Source organism: Dromiciops gliroides, chromosome 5 (assembly GCF_019393635.1).
Source record: "Dromiciops gliroides isolate mDroGli1 chromosome 5, mDroGli1.pri, whole genome shotgun sequence".
NCBI classification, from domain to species: domain Eukaryota; kingdom Metazoa; phylum Chordata; class Mammalia; order Microbiotheria; family Microbiotheriidae; genus Dromiciops; species Dromiciops gliroides.
In genome coordinates this window covers 216,657,120-216,672,876 of record NC_057865.1, presented here as the reverse complement: position 1 = coordinate 216,672,876, position 15,757 = coordinate 216,657,120, and the positions used below count along the sequence as shown (strand labels likewise).

Genomic DNA, 15,757 nt, shown 5'->3' with positions numbered 1-15,757 from the left:
GGAAGGGTGGCCAAGGATTTGGTATCATCGAGAGAGATCCAGGTCTCAGTGATGGAGGGAGGGAGAAAGAAAAAGGTTTAAGATGAAGGAAAGTTGTAAAATTGTGAAACAGACATTCTAGAGAACATAGAGAAAGAGCTGTGTAGATCTAGATTGAGATATATTAAGGAAGGAAAGAAGAGTTGAAGCAAATAGGAATAAGGCAATGAGCATTTGGGGGTGAGGAACAAGGTTTGTGCTTCAGTTTCTAGGCTATCATGCAAAACATAACCTTTGGATCGGTAAGGATCTTGGGCAAGCTGTACGGACTTATGCTTACTCTATTAGTAAGCAGTCTAGAACTGTTCAAGAATAAAATGCAACTAAATTAACATGTATGAGACTTATCTCTGAAGTCACGTGGTGCCCCTTTAACTAAGGACTTCTCTGTTTAGCTCCAGGGGCATTGCTAGATACTAGCATCTGTACCACTCATATCAACTTCCATACTTCTAATGGACAAAGTTAGTACCTCACCATGCCATACCCTACCATAGTCATGTAAAAGTTGTCTCATACCAACTGGTCTGCCTTAAAAAAAGCTGACTGGTTAGAGTCTGAAAATTTCTTTTTCAGTACTAAATTTTCTTCAGCAGATATCTACCAGGACACCCTCCAAGATGGAGATTCTGAATGAGAGTCAGCATGCAGTGCTATAGGGGCACCTCAGAAGATGATTAAGATACCATCACTAATGATAGGGGAGGAAAGAGTAATCTCCTTCCTCCTATATTCATCTTACAATCAAGTCCTCAAAAGTTGAGCACTTCCTTCAAAGCTAACTGTCTATCTGCAGGGTGTATTCAGCTTGCTTTTTATAAGCGGCTAGGTAGTTCAGTGTATATGCTGAGCCTGAAGTCAGGAAGACCTGAGTTCAAATACAGCCTCAGACACTAGTTCTGTGACCCTGGATAAGTCACTTAACCTCTGTTTACCTTAGTTTACTCAACTAGAAAATGGGGATGACAGTAATAGCACCTACCTTCCCAGATTGTTTTGTGAGATCAAATGAGATCATCTTTGTTAAGAGGTTAGTACAATGGCTGGCACAAACAGGTGCTTAATAAATGCTTGCTCTATTCTTTTAAAGGCCAAAGGGGCATGGGTGATCCTCATCTAGCCAATCATTGGAAGTTGTCTGTGTTCCTTCAGTCGTTTTCTTCCAATGACCAAAGGCTTATAATCTAATCAGGATGTTTAGGAAACCTTCCAAATTTGACCACATGATGCCCTGTTCTTAGTTTGACAGCCTCCTGCCTGGGATTTCAGTCCTTTATGAATGGAAAAGCATGATTTGGGGAGTTGGCATACTTAGCACTTAACATAGGTCAAAGGCTAAGTTTGTTAAGGGTTGAAGGATGGTTTTGTTTTGTTGTTTAGAGTAGATAACGTCTGAGAAGCAGAAGTACTTGTTTTTAAATAAGAAATCAAACTAGTCATCTCAGTTAAAAGCTGCAAAATTATTTGCTAGAATAAACTAGTAAAAACGTTGAAGGAATAAAGTAAACTTGTTCCTTCCATAGCAACAATTGTCTCTTAAGAATGCTTTTAATTATAGTTGAGGAATCAGGAATATTTTTGATGTTGGATAATTTTATGCACATTTTTGGAGAAACCTGTTCATTCACTCCATCCCATTAATAGAGTTGTGGCATAGGGACTCTTTTGCAGAGGGAGATGATGTACACTTCTGGCAGCTGAATGCAAGCTGTTTCTAACTTCCTTGTGTAATTGAAATGCACATTAATAGCCTCATAAAATATATTTTGCTGCCTCTTATTTAAATGCTCAGCTGTTCTGTTGCCTGTTCCTTCCCTCAGGCAGTCAGTGACTTACTGGAGTCAGCAGGTTTTAATAGCGATTCCCTCTTTATTTTTAATGTGATTCATAATTTTCTTTTGTTGTAGATTCCAGCAACTGAAAACAGCCTGACATTCCATTCTGCCATTACTGAAGATGGCTCCTGTAAGCATTCACTCTCAGATCTTGCAGTTTGGAGGGTGAGGTATTCGATTTGTGGGCCATACTTGATCCAGGATCATCCGTATTACTTGTTGACTTTCAGGAAGTAGCAGCTGGTCGCTTGCTTACGACCAGCAATTAGTTCATCAAATAACAGAATTGTAGGGAGTAATGCCTGGAAAATACCTCATGCTTAACCCATGGGTAGGGAACAGTTGTTCAAATTTAGCTTGACTTAAATGATGAAAGAAATGTTTTTAGTGCTATTATCATGAAAATCTCCCTTTTTTGGTGCCAAATATTTTGATGATTAAGGATAACCTGATTACAAATTATTTTTCTGTTTAAAAATTTTCCAAGAAACACTATTCTATATGGAAATGATACGTTTATAGTTTTTAAGTAATCTTATAAATAATCTTTTCCTTACTTATCTAAATGCCTTCTCTCACCTCCAAATCAAGTTTAAGGTTTTGGGTATTTTTGTTGTTGCTGTAGTGATGTTTTAATTAATCCTATTCTGATTTTTGTGTATGTATTCCAATCCCTGTTTGGAGTCATTCTGAGGCTAAAGACTCCAAGAATGAAAACCTTATGGTTTGACTTACTGTTTCTACCTTATCTCTTGATTCTGAGTTTTCCAAGGTATAAAATATTTCAATTGCCCAGTTATATCAATACAGTGGACACAGAATATTCCATAAGGGATAGAGGGAATCATAAAAGATAAGAAACAGTTTTGATTAGATAAAATTTAAAAGATTTTGCACAAACAAAAACAAATATAGCTAAAATTAGAAGGAAAAAAATCAACTGGCCAGAAAAAAGGCTTTGCAGCAAGTTACTCTGATAAAGATTTCATTTATAAGATATATAAGGAATCTGTTAAAATTCATAAGAATAATAGCCATTTCCCCAATTGATAAATGGTCAAAGGATATGAATAGGCAGTTTTCAAAAGAAGAAATGCAACAGCTCTATGAAAAAGTGCTCCAAATCACTAGTAATTAGAGAAATTAAAATTAAAGCAACTCTGAGGCTCTACCTCACACCTATCAGACTGGCAAAGATGATGAAAAAAGGGGAAATGGCAAATGTTAAAGGGGCTTCAGGGAAAAAGGCACATTAAATGCATTGTTAGTGGAGCTGTGAATTGTTTTAGACATTCTGGAAAACAAGGTGGAACTCTACTGCAAAATACTAAACTGTTCATACCCTTTGACCTAGCAATAGCAGTACTAGGCCTATGTCTCCTCCCCAACTCTTCCCCCCCCCTTTTTGAGGGTGCAAAGATCATCAATCATTGCAAGAATGGTTGTAGAAATTATGGCATATGAATGTAAGGGAATACTATTGTGCTATAAGAAATAATGAAAGGAACTGTTTCAGAGAAACCTAGGAAAACTCATAAATGGACAGAGAGTGAAGTGATCAGAACATATATAACAACAGCATTGTTAAAAGAAAAAATAAACTCTGAAAGTTCAAGAATTCTAAGCTATGCAATTGGAAGGAAAAGAAGATGAATTTTTGTTGAAAAAAAATTTTTTTAAATGAAAGGGATGGTTTCAATGAAGCTTGGAAAGCTGTATATGAACTGATGCAGAATACAGGAAGCAGAACTAGGAGAACAATTTATACAATTGCAAAAACTCTATGACTTTGAAAGTCTTAACCTTGATCAGTAGAATGACTTGCTACCATCACAGATGACTGATGATGAAGCATGCTACCCACCTCTCGGCAGAGAAGTAGTAGATTCCAGGTGCAGTGAAACATATATTTTTGGACATGGCCAATGTGGGAATTTGTTTTGCTTGATTATGCACATTTGTTATAAGTATTTTTTCTTTTTTTTTCCAATTAGGAAGGGGGACAGATGGGAGGGAGAGAAAATAAATGTTTGTTAGTAGTTGAAAAAATGAAGATAAAATAAAGTTTATTTTAAAAACTCAGTGAGGAATAAAATAAAAACATTTTATTTCCTGTCCTCAATAATTGGACTAGGTAACTCCCAGAGTGAAAGTGAACTCCAGAAGCCTGTACATCTCAAGCAGCAAAGTCCTGACTCCAGAGCTGCTACCTATACAGAAAGTTCTCCACCTAAAGCAACAAAGGTATAGTAACCATTTATTTCTAAGGTATTGTAGCAATTAATTAGTAAAGCCACTTACTACTTAACTGTAATCTCCAGTGTTGGTTTATTTTTCCTCATGATGATAATAGCTCACATTTATACAGTGTTTTGAAGTGAATCCAAATTCTAAATAAGAATACTTTTAATTACTCAACTTTCCCAGAAAATCTTGTATCTTCTGCCTAGGTGATAGTGCTGAGAGCTGGAAGTATGTCATAAGTCTAATTGATACCAAAAAGTCACAAAATCTTAAGAAAGCCAAAGTTGCTTTGTTTTTTAGAAAATAACAAAGGCTACAAATTTGTGGTAAGTTGTGATTGTTTATGTAGGGTTTCTGATTCTCTTGTTTTAAGACAATCCTCAATCTCTAGTGATCCTTAGCTTCCAAGGTCTATTTTTGATCTGTAGAAGATTCAAAATTTGAAGTTAAATCACTTTCCCACTTAATAGGTCTCAAATATAACACCACACCTAAATATTATATGTTGGAGAAGGGAACTAGTGGAGTGTCTGGTTCAGCAGTAGTTATTATTTTATTCAACATAGTCATCGATTGCCTGTGATGGGCAAGGCCCTGCCAAATATGAAGTTGTCTAAGAGCACAATCTCATCTTTTTTAGGAGCTTGTAATCTCAAGTCTTGTAGGTACCAAGCAGACACAAACACTGTACTGTCTAGCAGCATGTTTGATGAGCTAGGCCATCGCCTCCAGAATCAAACATAAAATCTTCTGGCCTTTAAAGCGCTTCCCAGTCTGGCTCCTTCCTTCCCTGTCTTACACTTTACTCTGTGATGCAGCTATACTAGCCTCCTTGCTTCTCCTGAAGCAAGACACACTATTTCACTCACTGTCAGTAAAAATGAAGCAGCTGGGGCAGCTAGGTGGCACAGTGGATAAAGCACCGGCTCTGGATTCAGGAGGACCTGAGTTCAAATCCAGCCTCAGACACTTGACACTTACTAGCTGTGTGACCCTGGGCAAGTCACTTAACCCCTATTGCCCTGCAAAAAAAAAAAAAAAATGAAGCCGCTGCCCTGTGCCAGGCACTGTGCCCAACATATGTAAAAGTGCCTTCTCTCAGGGAGCTCATGGTGTCACAGGGAAGATGACATGCAAACAGCTACATACAGATGCAGACAACTACGTACAATCAAGCTATAGACAGAATAGATTGGAAATGATCAACAGAGGTTACTAGAATTAAGGAAAATTGAGAAATTCTTCTTGTAGAAGGAAGCCAGGAAAACCAGGAGGAGAAGACGGAAGAGCATTCTAGGCAGCAGAGCCCCTCTTTGTCTCAGATCAAATCCTGCTTCTCCAAGAGGCCTTCCCACATTCTGCCCTCTGGGCAGTCTCTGGCCTCCAGGAGCTTTCATTTTAATAAGAGGAGGGACATGTCAAAGGGAGTGGTAGGGACAGCTAGGTGGGGCAGTGGATAAAGCACTGACCCTGGATTCAGGAGGACCTGAGTTCAAATCTGGCCTCAGACACTTGACATTTACTAGCTGTGTGACCCTGGGCAAGTCACTTAACCCTCATTGCCCCACAAAAAAAAGGGGTGGTGGTAGCCAAGAAGGGGTTAGTTTGGTTCAGTTTGGAGAGTTACAGGGATGATGAGTGGAATGTTACAGAAGTAGATTGATTCTCTTTCCAGAAGCAATTGATAGTATGGATTGAATTCAAATCCCTGAACCCAGAGTAAAGGGAGGTGTGGTCCCTAGAGGAAGGACCTGCACAGGGTAGGCACCTGAGTGAAGAACAACCAATGGACAAGGAGACAGCAGGGAGAAGAAAGTGAAACATATGTGGAGCTGGCTCAGCCTGAAAAGGAACCACAGAAGACTACAAAAAGCTCTCAGGTCTGGGTGCCAGGTTGTCTGGGAAGAAGATGGCTGAGGAATGAAAAGCACTAGAAGGCCCAAGTTCAAGAACCCATGCCTGAAGGAATATTATATTGAAAGTCAGGAACCCTGGGTTCTGGTCCCTGCTCAGATGCTAAATCTGAGCCTCTGTTTCCTTCTTTGCCAAATATGAGAGTTGAATAAGGTGGTCTTTAAGGTTCTTTCTAGCTCTAACAGCCTGTGGGTTTATCAGATTTGGCCTTCCTTTGACTTCAACTCAGCTGAGCCAGTGAACATTTATTAAGTACCTACTATGTGCCAGGCATCATCCTAAGCCCTAGGAGCAGGAGCTAAATGAGCCTTCCTCTGTAAGCTTGAGCATTTTACTTCTTCCTGAGGTCTCAGTTTCTTCCATAAAATGGAATTGGACTAGATGATCCCCAAGGTCCCTTCCAGTTCAAGGGTGGATTTGCTTCAAGCCTTCCTTCAATGCCCCCTCCTCACAAGGGGAGACCTTTTTGTTCTAGGGCAGGAGTCCTTAATATTTTTTGTGTCATGGACCCTTTTAGCAGTAGGCTTAAGAAACCACCAACCCCTTTTCAACATAATGGGTTTTTGTTGTTGTTGTTGTGTTTTTGCAGGGCAATGAGAGTTAAGTGACTTGCCCAGGGTCACACAGCTAGTAAATGTCAAGTGTCTGAGGCCAGATTTGAACTCGGGTCCTCCTGAATCCAGGGCCAGTGCTCTATCCACTGCACCACCTAGCTGCCCCCAACATAATGTTTTAAAATAATTAAATAAAATGCTAAATTTAAGTCAGAGGTTAGAAAAATATCAAAGATTTTTTTTTCTCATCAAAGTTCATGAAATCTATCCATGGATACCTTGGGGGTTCATGGAACCTCAGATTAAGAATAGTGGTGTCCAGCTCAAATAGAAATGGATCCCTAAAGCCATGTTGGCTTAGAAAACCACAAATTAGCATTGCCTGTGTTGTATTGTATTTTTATTTATTTTGTTAAACATTTCCCAATTACATTTTAATCTAGTTGTGGAAGTTTTGATACCTCTGCTCTGGAGTTTACCATCCTCCTCAATAATCAGGCTTCTTGGGTGCTAAATGGGAAGAAACAACTGACCTTTATTCCAAGTTATCAAAAGTAATTAGTTAAAATAGGAAACTACATTGTTTTCTGCAAAGAGGTGATGGCCCCAGTTGTTGCTTCATGAGGTCCCAAGGACTATGTCTCCTCCCATCACATCACCACTCTTCCACCAGGATTTGGTTAGTGATGCCCTAGCTACAAAAAATTCTGGCAGTAACAATAGCTCTCCCTAAGATGTACTTGAAGTACTGTTGGATTAGGGAGGGAAGTGCCTCAGAATGAACTCCAGGTCTTTTAGTACTGATCCAGACTGGAGACTTCTCTCTACTTCTCCAGCATTCCTAAAGCTGGTCAGATGAAATACATTTAGCTAGGGCCTTCACCTTGTTTTGGAACTTTTTTATAATACCACAGAAAAGGGATAGGTTATGTCTGCTGCCCTTCACCAAGACACATTAGTTCTTGATTTATGGGTCTTTTCTCAAGCTTGGGGTTCTATATTGACTAGCTTGAAGCAGCCCAGCTGTCTGTGCTTTCAGTTCAAAGTCTAAAGCCTCCTAATATAAATAGGCCATAATCTGGGATGTGGTTCCTTTTTAAAGCTGCTAGTGCTACATAGCACTATTAACATTTACTGCTTGCTTTAGGAACCATTACCGATTTTTTCATCACAGTTCCTGTAAGAACAAGTTCCCTTGTAATCATAATACAGTTAAGAATACTGGTTCTATTGGAGATGTTTGGTGAAGACCCTTTGGATCACTTTTTGATCATTCTTTGTCTATGGAATTTCATGTAATTAAAATGAAAGTTATTTTTCAAGAAAAATTTTTCTGTTATCCCAAAGTCATTCCTTGATGGTTTGCTACTGCACTTAGGATCTGTATATTGAGGGCTTAGCATACAGTATTTAAGAAAAAATTAAATATATTTTTTCCTCTTAAGAATTTGGAAGCATTTGTCATAACATTCTACGACTCAATAGATCATTTATTTAAAGAGATTGCTAATCATGTAAAGGTCACAGGCTCATTCTCCTTTTCCATGACCATACAATGCACTCTTTCTCCAGTTAATATTTTTGAAAATGTGTAACAGTGATCACGAGGAGAACAGGAAGAGTGTATAGAGATAGATCCATATCAGTCTATCATTACTACTGGAAAAACATCCCAATCACATTTGTTGTCATTCATGTGTATGACATGATTTATGAACATTGGTTATGTGCTTATTACCTCACTTAATTCTGGCGTATTCTTAATGTTTTGGAATAGTGGAACACAAAGAGATTAATATAGTTTCCCTAAAGCCAAACAGAAGGATTATGACAAAGTAAGATTAGGCATGGTATGGTGAAAAGAGCACTGACTCTGCAGTCAGAGGAGTGGGGTTCAAATTCCATCTCTGATATCATCTGTGTGACCTTCAACTAATCATGGACTTTTTCTCAGCTCCAGTTTCCTTATCTGCAAAAAGAGTAGACTGAACTAAAGGGCCTCTGAGATTTCTGAGTCAGCTACTGGTACAGTGGATAGAATGCTGGACCAGGAGCCAGGAAGACCTGAGTTCAAATCTAACCTCAGAGATTTATTAGCTGTGTGACCTTGGGCAAGCCATTTAAGTTTGTCATTTAAGTTTGCCTCAGTTTCCTCAATTGTAAAGTGAGGATAACAATAGTACGGATCTCCCAAGGTGGTTGTGAGGATCAAATGAGATAATAATTTGGCACTTAGTAGTTACTATGTAAATGCTCATTCCTTTTGTCTTTCCTCCTTCCCTCTTCCTTTTTTTTTCCCAGGCAATGGGGGTTAAGTGACTTGCCCAGGGTCACACAGCTAGTAAGTGTCAAGGGTCTGAGGCCGGATTTGAACTCAGGTACTCCTGAATCCAGGGCCACTTTAACCACTGAGCCATCTAGCTGCCCCCCACCCACTTTTAAAAATTTTTATTATTTTTTTTTTAAAGAGGGACTTTTTTTTCTTTTTTTTGGTGGGAGCAATGAGGGTTAAGTGACTTGCCCAGGGTCACACAGCTAGTAAGTGTCAAGTGTCTAAGGCCGGATTTGAACTCATGTCCTCCTGAATCCAGAACAGGTGCTTTATCCACTGTGCCACCTAGCTGCCCCCTCCCCCTTCCTTTTGTAGATCTATGATCCTATGGTCTTTTCTCTTCCTACAAACACACATTTTATTTTGGAATTTTTATGTCTCCAGGCTGTATAGAGTATTCATCAAGTGGATAAGGGAGCGATTATCGAAAGTGGCTAACTGGGCCACAGACAAACAACTGGAAGCAGCAGCAGCAACCCTGTATGCTGACTGGACATTGACCCATATGGTACATACACAAATCAGTACACCCAGCTCTATCTGAAAGTACTGGGAACTCTTAAAGAGAAAACCCTTCTATAAACTCCAGATAATACTGTACCCTAATTGCCACAAACTTAGGCAGTAATTAAATAGGAGTTCCTCAGTTAACTGTGCTATCTGCCTGTGGAGAGTTCGTATGTGTTAGATATTCAGTGGTAAAAGGATTTGGTGATAGGAAGAAATGACTTTTCACTCCTGTGAGTGAAATAGGCATCATTAAAAAGTTGTTCTAGTTAGATGTGGGAGATATCAATAAGGTACTGCCTGTGTGGGTACATTCTCATAAAAACTGCATCTCTTTAAATCTCTTTAATCTTTTAAACTCTGAGTGATTTGAATGAGAATAAAGCTAGTTAAGAGGCATTAATTTTAAAACAAGGAAAAAATATTATTCCTGGATGAGTCCCTCCCTCCATGTATATAGTACAGTTGTAAGCAAAGGGCTCCCAGTGCACCAGATGCTGTGTATTCATTGAAGGTTGTTACTATTTGTCTCTTCCAGCTTCTGTTTCCTGCTCCTGGTACCTAATTTCTGTTCCTGCCTTCTGCTTTCCTCCTAATGTGAACTCAACTTGCAACTTTCTCTCAGGTTCTCCTTTCTATTAATTGTCCTTTAACCTCTGCTTATAGGAGTATTTTCTATATGTGTGTATTTGTAAAGAAAAGTATTGCTGCAGCTCTATTCCCATAAACCATACTAACATTTCCTCCTCTCTATGTATGTAATCATTTCCTCCTACTCCAGCTTCACTGGTGTTATTACCTGTGATATTACACTTGAATTATATTCAGGATATTGGTTGTTGCCCAAGAATACTGGGATTTACAAATTCAATAACTGAAAAGGGTGGTTTACGTTTACATTGAATTCAGTTGGAGTTTTGTTCTACAGTATGCATATTATGATTTGGATGAAGCTCTTCAGTAGTCTTGGTCCTACCATGCATTCAGAATTTATTTATAATCATGGCTGCTGAATACCAAGACTCAGATCTAGTTAGGATGAAAAAAAAAATTCACCCCCCTATTGATATTAACATGATTAATTCCCACAGTGTAAAATAAAGAAAATTTTAAATAATAGAAGAATTTGGATACTCTTGTGGAATTGAAAAAAGCATAGACAGTATTCCCCTTTTTTTGTTTGTTGTTGTGTTTCTTAGAAGATTTCTCTCTCTATTACAACCCCTTTTTATGAAAATTGCTTCCCAGATGAAGTGGGCTATTTTTAGCATCCTTATTATTCATCACTTATATCCAATTTAGATGTTTACTACTAATTATTAGGTTACCTCTTTATTATATTATTTTATTATTTATTTGTTATTTTACCTCTTCCCTTTTTAATCCTTTATTCACTTTCTGCCCTTCATTTTCTTTTAGTTGACATAGTCCTTTCTCCATTCCTTCCTGTTGTAATAGTAATTTGATAACTGTGAGCACTGGTGTATAGGTTCTAAGTGCAATTTTTATCAACATTATTTCCTGCCCACCAGGCCAGTTTATTCTTAGCTTAGCCTATTTGTTCAAGTCAGTATAAGGATAAGGATTATTTGCTGACTTACTTAATGTTGTTTTCTACCAAGATCTCCTGCTAGTAGTCATCTTGGTAACAGTTATGTTGCTTTGATATTAGTCTGAAGTTGTCCCAGCCAGATCTTTCTACTTCTCCCACTTAAAGAAGTGTTTGCTGTTAGGGGTATTAGGTACTCTATCCTCTTTTGGTTCCTATATGGCCATTTCCCATCATAGAAACGAGGTTCACATAAGAACTTTGATACCCAATATTTTCTATTCTCAAAAAGCAGGAAATAGCAAGTTAACTCATCCTTGAATATATGAAAAACCATGTACACTTTACATAACATGTTGTACAAAAAGATAATTGTTTTCTGCCCTTTCAAGTATTTTAATGAGTTGGTGAATTTTCTATTAGGTAAATTCCTCCCCCCCCCCCAAAAAAAAAATTTAAAATTTTGGTACTTTCAGAAATCTTCTAGCAGGTTATGGCCACATGGGCCTCTGGGAAAGTCTAAAGCTAGTGCATCACTTGATTTTGGGGGTTCTGAGCTGTAATACAAAGGTAATCAGCTTCCAAACTAAGCCTGTACAAATATGGTGAGCCTCCAGTGGTATAGGACCATAAGGCTGCCTATAAGGAGAGTCTGAGCCACTACAAGGTGGAAAAACTGAGCAGAGTAAAGTTTCTGTGCAGAATAGCAGTGGGGTCAGGCCATGAGTGGCTGCTGCAGTTCCACCCTGAGTAAGAGACAGAGACAAGTCTCAAAAAAATTTTTTTAATAAGTTAAAAGAACCTTATAGAACTTAGAGTTCTTTTTGGCTTATGCCTGTTTCCGGACCAAAATGTCCAGATAAAGGAATTCTTGTCAGTTTTACTTTGTTGCGTCTGTACTGTGAGATATTTGAGTGGTTGGTTCTTTTTAGTTTTGTTGCCAATTTGGCTGAATAGTTCTTGCCCAGACAATTATAAACCAAATAGAATAAAAAATACTTTATGAAAGTGTCTTCTCCTGATTCCCAAAGTTAAGTGGTATTTTTGGCCTTGAAATGGATGCTCCAGACTCTGTTCTTGTTCCTTCCTTGTACTTGACATTTGAGGCAAATGTATTCTTTTGTCTGTCGTCAGTGAATCTATAAATATTTATTAAACACTTACTATGTGCCAAGCACTGTGCTAAGTTCTGCTGATACAAAAAGAAATAAAAGACCGTCTTTGCCTTCAAGGAACTTACAATCTAATGGGGGAGACAACATGCAAACAAATACATACAAAGCGAGTTTTATACAAGACAAGTAGGAACTAATTTTCAATGGGAAGGTACTAGAATTAAGAGAGGTGAGATGTGCACAAGGCTAGAGAACTGCACGGCAAAAGCGGATAGTGGGTTGGTCTTTTAGTCTAGAAGACATGGTTTCAAGGCCTGCCTCTGCTTACTTGAAGTGTAATCATGGAAAAGTCATAACTTCTCAGTGTCCCCAGTAAACATTGTAGGATTACAAGTTACAGATGAGTGGCTGATCTTCATCAGTGTAGGGGCTTTCTATACTGAGAATCCCTTATAACATCACAGCTCCACAAAAGAAAAAAACAAAACAGTGATGCATGCGCGCGCGCGCACGCGCACACACGCACACACACACACACACACACACACACACACACACACACACACACACACACACACGGTGAGGGATGGCTTCCTGTAGAAGGTGGAATTGTAGTTGGGACTTAGAGGAATCCAAGGTGGTCAGTAGTCAGCAGAGGAGGAAAGCCTTCCAGGCATGAGGGACAACCACAAAAAATGCCTGGAACCAGGAAATGGAGTGTTTTGTTTGTGGAACAGCTAGAAGGACCGTGTCACTTGATCTAAGAGTATAAGGTATAAGAACACTGGAAAGGTAGGAGGAGGTGGGGTTATGAAGGGCTTTGGGTGTCAAACAGAACAGTTTGTATTTGCTCCTGAGGCAATAGGGAGCCACTGTAGTATATTGAGAAGGGAGATGATGTGAGCAGACCTTCACTTTAGGAAAATCACTTAGGTGGCTGAATGGAGGGTGGACTGGTGGGGGAAAGGCCCACCAGTGGCCTAAGGTGATGAGAGTCTGCGACAGAGTGGCGGCAGTGTCAGAAGATAGAGGGGCACATATGCAAGAGATGGTCCAAGCTGACAATAATAGCTTCTGTTTGGATGTCTATTTCAAGACGTCTGAAAAGACATTTGGAGATTTGAGATTGGAAGTCAGCAGAGAGCTTGGGGCAAGAAAGATAGATTTGAGAATCCTCAGCATAGAGACAGTAATGAAATCCATGAGAGCTGATAAGAATCACTAAGCGAAATTGTACAGAGGGAGAGAAGAGGGCCCTGGACAGAACCCTGAGGGACATCTCCTATTTTAGGGAGTAATCTGGAGGAGGGGCCAGCAAAAGGAGCCTTCAGATAGATAGGAGAATCAGGAATCCCAAAAACCTAGAGAAAAGATAGTGTCCATTAGGAGGGAGTGATCCGAAGTATCAGGGGCTGCAGAGAATTCAAGGAGATTGAGGATTGATTAAAAGGTCATTGGATTTACCAATTAGGAGATCGATAGTAACTCTAGAGATAGCAGTTTCATTGGAATGATAAGGTTGGAAGTCAGATTGTAAGGGATTAAGAAGAGATTGAGGGGCAGCTAGATGGAGCAGTGGATAGAGCACCGGCACTGGAGTCAGGAGTACCTGAGTTCAAATCCGGCCTCAGACCCTTGACACTTACTAGCTGTGTGACCCTGGGCAAGTCACTTAGCCCCAATTGCCTCACTTAAAAAAGAAGAAGAAGAAGAGATTGAGAAGGAGGAGAGGAGAGAAGGAAAAAAGAGGGGGAAAAGTTATGTAATAACTATATATTTACAAGGAATAGAAAGTTATACATAATAGATTTTCAGTTTCATGTACAACAATCTACTATGTTATGGAAATACTTGTTTTATTCTTAAATTCAAAATAAATGAAATTTTTAAAAACAGAGATTGAGAAGAGAACAAGTAAGTCACTTATTGTAGACTGTCTTTTTGAGGACTTTAGCTACAAAAGGTAGAAGAGAAATAGAACAATAGTTAGCAGAGATGTAAGGATTAAGTGAGGGGAGACTTGGGCATATTTGTAAGGAAACAGCAAATGAGCCAGTAGAAAGGGAGAGACTGAATGTAAGTGAAAGAATGGGGAAGACAGGGGGATTACTTCAATATGTGAAGAGGTAAAAAAAAAAAACCCAATATGTGAAGGAGTGAGCCTTAGTATGGAGTAAGGCCACTGCATCATGTTGAAACAGAGAGAGGAGAGTGTGGCAGAAAGTACCTTAGTGATAGGCGATGAAGAAGGATTTCAGGATTTTCAAGTGGTCTCAATTTTTTCTGCAAAATATGAAACAAGGTTTTCATCTGAGATATTGAGGAGAAGGAGAAGACATGGGAGATTTGAGGAGGGATGAAAAGGTTTGGAAGAACCACTGTGGAGAGTAGGATAGTGATAGTGAGTTGATAAGGGAAGCATAGTAGTATTGCCTACTATTGTTGACATGTTCTCCTAAATTCTCATCTTCCTTACACCCCACCCACGACATTCTTTGTGCATTTTTTGATAGTGGCTTATCCCCTCTTGGATTTCCACACCACTTTACCTGTGCTCAGCAGCTGCTACAACTCAGAAATAGCAAGGCTATTTGAAAGAGAAAGATAGGAGAGGCTCTTGCTATTATAGAGTTAGATAATAATAGGCCTAAAAAGGGTTAAAGTCATCTACCAATGAGTGTTGTGGTTTGGGGCTTCATATCAGCAGAATGCCAACAAAGTATTTACTAATCTCTGCTTAAACTAACTTCATTAATTCTTTCCCTGTTACTTAGAAATTCCAGCTACCTGCAAAAGAGCAGTGTGTTGAATGTCAGAAAACAGTGTACCCAATGGAGCGCCTCTTGGCCAATCAGCAGGTGTTTCATGTCAGCTGTTTCCGCTGCTTCTATTGCAACAACAAACTCAGGTAAGCCAGATAAAAGCAAGTCATCCCCCGCTCCCAATTTTGGTTTTCACTAGATGTTTTTTTTTTTAATGGCTGTGATTTCATTGTGTGAAAGCACCTTGAAAAAGTAAAACGCACAATACAGATGTATGGAGATAATATTAACATTTAATAATGACAGTGGAATTTGAACCTTTTGTATGTGATAACTATAATTTAGGACCGAAACTAATTTGTATTATGGTAAGTCCTAAGCCACCTAATGGCATAGCATAAAATTAAACTGAACATAAAATTAAACTTAAAAAGGAACTGGAAAGGATTTCAAGATTCAGTCCATATAATTTGAATACTTGCTTAATATAATTTTAATATTTGGTTAAAAAATGGGGAAGGTTAAAAAAAATTTTTTTAATTGGAAAGGTGTACATTAAATCAAAATAGTCATGTAAGCCTTCTCTTTTAAATGGTATCCCTCATTTTTTTCTCTCATTTTTTCCCCCTTCATTCCTATATTATGAAGATATCAAGGAAATTCTAAGGAACAAGAATCTATCACATTTTTTACAAACCCATTTCAGTGTTAATTACCTTTATTATATGGAACTTTTTGGTCTTACTTAAGTCTTTCCTGATAAAATTAATAATTTTCTTATAGATGGGGCTGTAAACATTAGTCATTCATTAACTTTTCCTTTTCCAAAGCAAATAACTTTACAATCATTTCTAAAATATACCTCTTTATAAGTCATTAATTATTATAATTCTTTTTCTGTGAAAT

At 38.5% G+C, this 15,757-nt stretch overlaps 1 protein-coding gene across 2 annotated transcripts in view; it reads left to right on the top strand.

The window, feature by feature from the left end:
• LIMA1 (LIM domain and actin binding 1) overlaps positions 1-15,757 on the top strand; it is a 133,348-nt gene that overhangs the window by 114,271 nt on the left and 3,320 nt on the right. For both annotated transcript variants that reach the window (XM_043966038.1, XM_043966037.1), the window contains 3 exons: positions 1,947-2,004; positions 4,009-4,118; positions 14,864-14,997. In XM_043966038.1, coding sequence (XP_043821973.1) covers positions 1,947-2,004; positions 4,009-4,118; positions 14,864-14,997 — 302 coding nt within the window. The remainder of the gene's footprint in view (positions 1-1,946; positions 2,005-4,008; positions 4,119-14,863; positions 14,998-15,757) is intronic.